This window comes from Nicotiana tomentosiformis, chromosome 12 (assembly GCF_000390325.3).
Source record: "Nicotiana tomentosiformis chromosome 12, ASM39032v3, whole genome shotgun sequence".
NCBI lineage: Eukaryota > Viridiplantae > Streptophyta > Magnoliopsida > Solanales > Solanaceae > Nicotiana > Nicotiana tomentosiformis.
Window position 1 is genome coordinate 130,099,472 of NC_090823.1, and position 7,376 is coordinate 130,106,847.

A 7,376-nucleotide genomic window follows, 5' to 3' on the forward strand; every position below is an offset into this window, starting at 1 on the left:
GGTATTCTAGACCTATTGGCCCGACTAATTAGGACGTGTGTACGCCAAGGGAGAGGTAAAGCGCTTCTTAGAGAAGTTCTTTATTCTCATGTCTCGAACCTAAGACCTCTAGTTAAAGGTAGAGAGGCATATACACAAGTAACTAACGAACTCGTAGAGAATATTCTAACATTACAATGTGCATTATGTTTACAATCCATATGTTCCAAGAGCTTAAATCAAAAAAAAAAAAATTAAAAAAAATAACAACTTCTAGACAAATTAACCAATAAAATTTCAATACAGATTGTACTCATGTACTATATACACAATGAAATAGTTACCAGGAAGATCTCAAATCCAGCTGTCTTCTCACAATATCAGTGTACATTCAAAGAAGCATGTCAAATGTGATCCAAACTTAGAATAATTAGTGAAGTCAAAATAACACAAAGGAGTAAGCATTGCCTCTCTTTGCCAGCTTCAAATAGATGCCTCTCATCTTCAGAATTCTAAGTTTCCCTAGTAATGTTTTCTCCAATAAGAAATGCTTCTATCTTCCATGATGCAAGAAGAGATCACAACCCGAGGCAGACATAACGTTGTTCAACTGAACCCAGTAGTTTTACACGGCATAAATATATATATATATATATATATGTGTGTGTGTGTGTAGTATCACCAAAATTTCTACAAATACGAAGTTTTGAGCCCATAATTGCAAAAAATGGATTCAGTGGTTTAAATCATGCTTCCGCCTATGATCACAACCCTTGTGAAATTGTTTCATACCTCAACCGTAAGTTTCGGGGTTTCGCCTGTTGGCTTACTTTCTGTGTCCTTGGTTGTTTTTGGAAGGAGAATAATGCTTGTTGTTGGACTATTTCCCATGTCTTTGGTCTTGTGAAGGAGAAAAGTACCAGAGAGGATAGTTACAAAGCCACATAATTCTGTTATTATCTGTGTTGCATTCTGATGATCCCAGTCCTGCATCCCATAAAACAATTGTCAAGTTTGAAATATTTTTTAGATGTAACATTCAGATGAAATAAACAATCAAGAAAAAACAGAACATATTTACACTTTGGCTAGTTGATAGGCTGGTAATTATGCCACAGGTGGAACAAAATATGCCAATTACATTAAACTTCTTATTTTGCATAAGTTTATCTTCCAAACATATCCATTGTACACAATTAGAGAATTTTTTTCTTCTAAAACATCATTTACTGCCCTTAAAATCAGTGTTTTAAAAGGTGTTTTTGGGGAGAGCCCTGGGGCGAGGCACACCAAAAACGTCCCGAGGCAATGGTGTGGGGCGAAAGTCTCAAGAGGCGTACGCCCAGCAATTCGGGGCGTACGCTCAGGCGTTTGAGACACGTTTTTGTAGTGAGGCGTAAGCCCCAGAGACTTTCAAATTAAAACAAAATTTGTTGAATAAGTCCTTCATATCCCAAATTCTCAAAAGTCAGCTTGTAATTACTCAAAAGTTTTAAAAAAGAACTGAAATGTATGAAATTTAAAATCAAGAACTTTTTATTAATTAAAGCCCTAATTTATGGCCTTTCCCAATTCTTTATCCTGTTCGCTAGTCTGCTAATATCTCCCAAAACAATGAATATTTAATTTTTTTACAAATACAAAGAGAACTCCATTCTCCTTCATAGTAGCAAGTTCAAATTTTATATTGCAGGTTAGTCATCCTATTTGTTCCTGCATGTAGAAAATTTTATTCTTTTCGACTCAAGTTACTTGTGCTTGTAAGTAGCATATAATAATAATAATTATTTTGACAAGTTTTTTGCGGGGATGTAGCACATTTATAGTTTTCTTTAATATATATATATATATATATATATATATATATATATATATATATATATATATATATATATATATATATTTTTCACATATTTATAGTTTTCTTTAATTTTTATGCAATTTTACCCGTTTATAAATATTTACTGTAATTATATTATTTTATAAAATATTAAAAATTAAATACCCATGAGGCTTACACCCCGTGCCTCGGGGCTTACGCTTCGCTGAGACATATGTAAAACGCCTCGGCTTACGCCCACACCTTTTAAAACACTGCTTAAAATTACTCGATTTCATTATCTTTGCAACTATAATGAAGGAGATGGCGTCCAAATTATTATAAGAGTTTAACTTCTATACGCAGACAATGTAAAAGAACTCTTACAATATCAAGTCATCTAAAGATCTGGCAGTTTACCTGGTACAACAGGTTAAGATATACGGATAGTATAACACTTCTTTACACGGCCGGAGTGTACAAGTTAAATCCTTACAGAAAATGGACATGATTGTAAGATAGAATGATTTTCATTATCTTTGCAACTACAAAGAAGGAGAGGGCATGCAATATTACAGAAAATGGACATGATAGTAATAAAAAATGATTCATGGTCCGGCATTACAAACCATTTTTGCACATCTTTAAGAAGTGGAAGTTGATAAAACTAAAGAATGCAGAAAAGAGAATCCCAAATCTGAATACTGAATTACCTTAAACATTATCATGCTGGCAAGAATGGTTAGTGTTGTAAACATGACATAATATACAGGAGAAACCACTGCTGTATTGAATGTGTCAAGTGCCTACAAAACACAATAGCAGAGTCATAGTTAACATTATGAAGATAACAAGTGTATCCATAAGATATAAAAGGGCAGCCCGGTTGTTCCCGCTATGCGTGGGGTCCGGGGAAAGGCCGGACCACAAGGGTCTATTGTACGCAGCCTTACCTGCATTTCTGCAAGAGGCTGTTTCAACGACTCGAACTTGTGACTTCTTGGTCACACGTATGCATAATATATGAAAACATAAAATACACACTTGAAACTACAAATTGGTGACTCCTTTTCCCTGTCAATTTTTAGTTCAAATCAATCATCTAAGCGGTAAAACTAAAAGTTTTCTATATATATATATATATATATATATATATATATATATATGTTAAAACGTAAAATGAGGGAAGATCAGTATATAATGGTCGAAGATACAAATCAGTATCCTGGTTTGCACATAAAGGGAATCCAACAAATACCTTGTTCAAATAGTTCAGCTGTAAAAGGCAAAAGATTGTAACAAACACAGTAAATAACCATGTTTGGAAATACTTGAACTGATTCTTTCCTTCAAATGAAAGCTTAAGCGCGATTCCAACTGCTTTCACACCCATAACCTGAATAACAACAAGAGAAAAGTCAAGTTATAAGCATACGAAATGTACATAAGGAACCATGAACTGCAGGTGAAAACGCGTAAAAATAGAACATATATACTGACCGTGAGAGACCCCGTGAGAGAACAGATTCCGATGTAAATGACCATATACTTCTGCCCATAACGAGGCACAAACCGGAAAATAAGGACGAGTACCAGCACCACGACTACGCATGTGTATATAATGAATCCTGCTCTTCTCAAAAACCATTTGGTTAGTTCAAACAAATAAACACATGTAAATATTAACTAAACAAAGCCAGTGTTTCTATGCTGTTATTGTAAACTATTTCAATCAAAAAGAGAGTGTATTGTTATATATAGTACTTGACCAATGTTTCAGCTATAAGGATTTCACCATATAGAGAAACGCCAATGCCTGTAAGGCAGCAGTTACCTCCCTATTTCTCTGCAACAACAACAAACGTGCTACTATCCCAAGGCAGTTGAGATCGGCTATATGAATCATGACTAATCATGTCACTCCATATAAGCACATCGCGGACCAATATTATACAAAATAAAATTGAAAAGTACGAGACACTCACTATATTTTCTACTGGCATATAAATCTCTGACTGGAAACTTTTCAGCAGGTGAAAAGCAAGGTTAAGAAAATGAAAGAATGTAGCTGAGATGGCATTTGAGAAATTACCTGGCTCGGTTGCTAGGTACCAAACATCCATGACAGATTCGATTTTCCTTTCGAGTGGAGCATGTAACACAATACTAACAGAGCCAACCAAGCAGAGGACACAACCAACAATACCAAATATGTGCAATCTCTCCTTTAAAATAAAATGAGCTAACACTGCACTGCAAAGGAAAGTTATACATGAGTTTTTGAAACTAAAAAGAGCTTTTTACAAGTAAAATTCTACCCCCAATATCGCTACATTGGTTACATACCTCACGATTATACTTAAAGCCCCTAGAGGAGTTACAAGAATTGCCGGGGCATATGCATAAGCAGCAAAGTTAGCTCCTTCTCCAATTATCACTGCAAGCAAATGAAAGTTTAGGATTAAGATAATACTTTCACTACTACATAGATGAACATATATATCAAAGATTATGCATGTACTTCAGAATTTGAACGGCACATGTTGGCGTGGTGGGTGGCGTATGAACATATATATCAAAGATTATGCATGTACTTCAGAATTTGAACGGCACATGTTGGCGTGGTGGGTGGTACGCCACCCACCACGCCAACATATGCAGTTCAATATCGATAACATACATTTAAGTTTGAGTTATGTCTCTTACTAGTTAACATCCCAGCCCACCACATTGGTTCCAACAGATAAGAGTGGCCTCCTGAACCTGTTCAAAAATTAACCTTACTTAGAAATCAATATAACAGAACAGTTTATCCTAGCCTCAATAGAAACAATAGATAACATTACTAACGATACGCTCAATGCAAAGGCAAAATCTCCATTAATAGTAATTGTGCTGAAATTCCTAATTCACCAAATGTTTTTAGGTGATTACAATCATATAGTAATGTTCATCGTTCAAAAGCTTCCTATGAAAACAGAAACTAAGTTGTTTGTTCCAACTTCAGACATGTGTATGCCACGAACTCTAAATACAAGTGTTTTAGAACATTGCAGAGCAACAACAACAACAACGTCTCAGTCCCAAACAAATTGAGGTCAACTACATGAACTTTATATAGCAACAAAAAAAAAACAATATTAACATGACTTGCATGTTGGCATGTAAGTAAGAAACACAAGAAAAATAACCAATTTCTACAAGGACAAATTACATGTTCCTGAACACATTGGAGGTCGTGGCGGAGACACCCTTCTATAAGGGGTGTCATGTGACACTGTTTCGCCAAAAATTTTCACGCACACAAACACACGCATATATATATATATATACACAATAGACCGACACCGATTGAAAATAAATGCAAAGTAAGCGTCAACTTGAGACAAGAAGTAAAGCATTAGAACCTCTATAGCCCCAAATCAAAACCTACTTACAAGTCGAGTTGTGATAATAGGCCGACAATACTACAACAACAACAACATACCCAGTATGATCTCACATGTGGGGTCCGGGGAGGGTAGTATGTACGCAGATCTTATCCCTGCCTTGCGTAAGATAGAGGGACTATTTCTAATAGACCCTCGACTAATAAAAACAACATACCCTCGACAGTGCTTGCACAAAATCCATCCTAGGTACAACATTGTCTAAACCATAGGTGCACATACATAAAACTACCCAATTTGGTACCAATGTAAGACAATGAAGTTAATATTTATATATCCAACAATACCATAAAGAATGCAAAAGATTTAAAAAGAATTATGCAAATGAGGAGATCAAGAAAGTGTACCTGCCCTTGTTCCTGTTGCACTAGCCTTTTTAAGGCCTTTCTTCTTAATAATAAAACTTGATCCAATAAAAATACTTGATGATATAGCTAATATAACTCCATGAACATTATCAGATATTCCTCTCATTTTTCAAAAAAAAAAAATGGAGAGGATTAACAATTTAAGTTTCAGAAATTCAAAAACCAATTTCTGTCTGCATTAATGAAAACCCTGCAATCAAAAAAAAAAAAAAAAAAACACATTGTCACAACAAAATTACGTGCACAACGTACAAATTCAATTAAATATAATATTTTCCATAAAACAATCGAACCTTTTGGGTTTGTTTTGCATGTGATAAAGTGGCTAAAGATATAAAACATCGCCCTTTTTCCCAATATAGATGAATTTAAGATAAAGGGTCGATGAAAAAAGTTTATGTTACTACAAAATATTGTTTAATTTTCAATATATTTCAACTTTTTCTTTAGCCAGCTTCTATGTCTCTCATTTTTATCTGGCAGAATATACTTTCTTTTTTTTCTTTCTTTCTGTATTTCTTTTTCTCTCTCTTCTGAGATAGAAGAAAGGTCATACTACGAGAAATACGTTACACTTGAGATTCAGAAACAAAACTATACACACAAATGTAAAGCCACTTTTTTATGGTTTGTTTTCAGAATGCCACGTTATTAATAATCTTGTATTGGCTTTGTTTGTTTGGACTTTGGTCCCTCAACTTTTCTTCTACCCTTTTGCTACCTTTCTACGTTATGATATTCTTCTTCTGCTTTTTTCGGTTTAACCGTGGGGTTTTGGGACACCCTAGTTAAATCCCACGTCGACAAAACACGAGAGATGCCGAGTATATAATTAAACAGTCGCTTCACGTGCAATCTTGAACGGTGTTAAGGCAAACCTCAACGAGGATGTTGAATCCCTAAGGGGGTGTATGTGATACCCTACGCAAATACTATATCGACAAAACACGGGAAAAATACTGATTATATAACTAAACATGCATTAGACCCAAATGACACGTTTTAGCAGACATATCACTAGTGGGCTGGGGTGCTACAAATTTTAAGTTTATTAGCTTGACTAATTTGTATTCGCACTTATTAAATTTGCTTAAGAGTAAAGTGTACCTTACTAAAGATTCCATGTCTTACGACTCAAATTCAAAAACTCTAATTAAGGCATAGCACAATCAAAGTAAACATACACATGTGCTAGTCAGTCAATTTGCTCATAAGTTGCATTGGACCTATAAAAAAAATCGTATTTTCCTTTTTATGATAACAAATTGGAACTCTAATTCCTTCTTTTTTACTCTCTTTTTTTCTTTCCACATGTAGAAAGTAATACACATTTGAAAGATTAAGTTTTTAGATCTATTGGAATTTATTTGTTGGAAAGAAAAGAAAAGTAAAATGAACATGAAAAGGATAATTAGAAGAGGAAGAAGACATACCTTAGGTTAATTTTGCCTGTCCAAAATGAGATTAAAAACACAAAAAAAGTTTTGAGGGTTTGAGAGGGTTAAGGTTGCAAGAGTGGTAAATGAAATAAAAACAATAAAGGTTTTTGCCCTTTTTCTCTTATTTAGATGATTTTGGGGTGTAACAAAATCTGAGAGGAAAAACTATTTAAAATATATGAGTCCATTATGTGTGGAAAAAAAAGGTGGATATTTTGGTAATACAGGTCAGTGAAGATATGGAGGATGTATATTTACTTGGTTTATAGGGTAATCACATGGATTGCATGAATACGATAATAAATTTTGGGTATAGCAATTA

At 34.4% G+C, this 7,376-nt stretch overlaps 1 protein-coding gene across 2 annotated transcripts; it reads right to left on the reverse strand.

Annotated features, from left to right (window-relative positions):
* Nucleotides 1-131: 131 nt before the first annotated feature.
* On the reverse strand, nt 132-6,141 carry LOC104117785 (probable magnesium transporter NIPA2). Of its 2 annotated transcripts, none has more exons than XM_070190002.1 (9): nt 5,909-6,141; nt 5,595-5,805; nt 4,475-4,561; nt 4,145-4,235; nt 3,891-4,051; nt 3,299-3,426; nt 3,057-3,194; nt 2,512-2,604; nt 132-966 (listed from the first exon to the last, which is right to left on the reverse strand). In XM_070190002.1, exons 2-9 carry the CDS (start codon nt 5,719-5,721, stop codon nt 766-768), a joined length of 1,026 nt encoding a protein of 341 aa, XP_070046103.1. In that variant the 5' UTR covers nt 5,722-5,805; nt 5,909-6,141; the 3' UTR covers nt 132-765. The 2 variants fall into 2 exon arrangements, with proteins under 2 accessions (XP_070046103.1, XP_009627188.1); XM_009628893.4 differs by having other exon boundaries at nt 4,505-4,561; nt 5,909-6,140.
* Nucleotides 6,142-7,376: the final 1,235 nt, after the last annotated feature.

Bases quoted from the DNA above. Each gene is read 5' to 3' on its own strand.
- LOC104117785 (XM_070190002.1), bottom strand. From the start codon at position 5,721: ATGAGAGGAATATCTGATAATGTTCATGGAGTTATATTAGCTATATCA. The intron at 3,427-3,890 runs GTAATTTCTCAA...TGAGAAGAGCAG, and splicing joins GTACCTAGCAACCGAGCCAG to GATTCATTATATACACATGC. The intron at 3,195-3,298 runs GTCAGTATATAT...GTTGTTATTCAG, and splicing joins CTCTCACGGGGTCTCTCACG to GTTATGGGTGTGAAAGCAGT.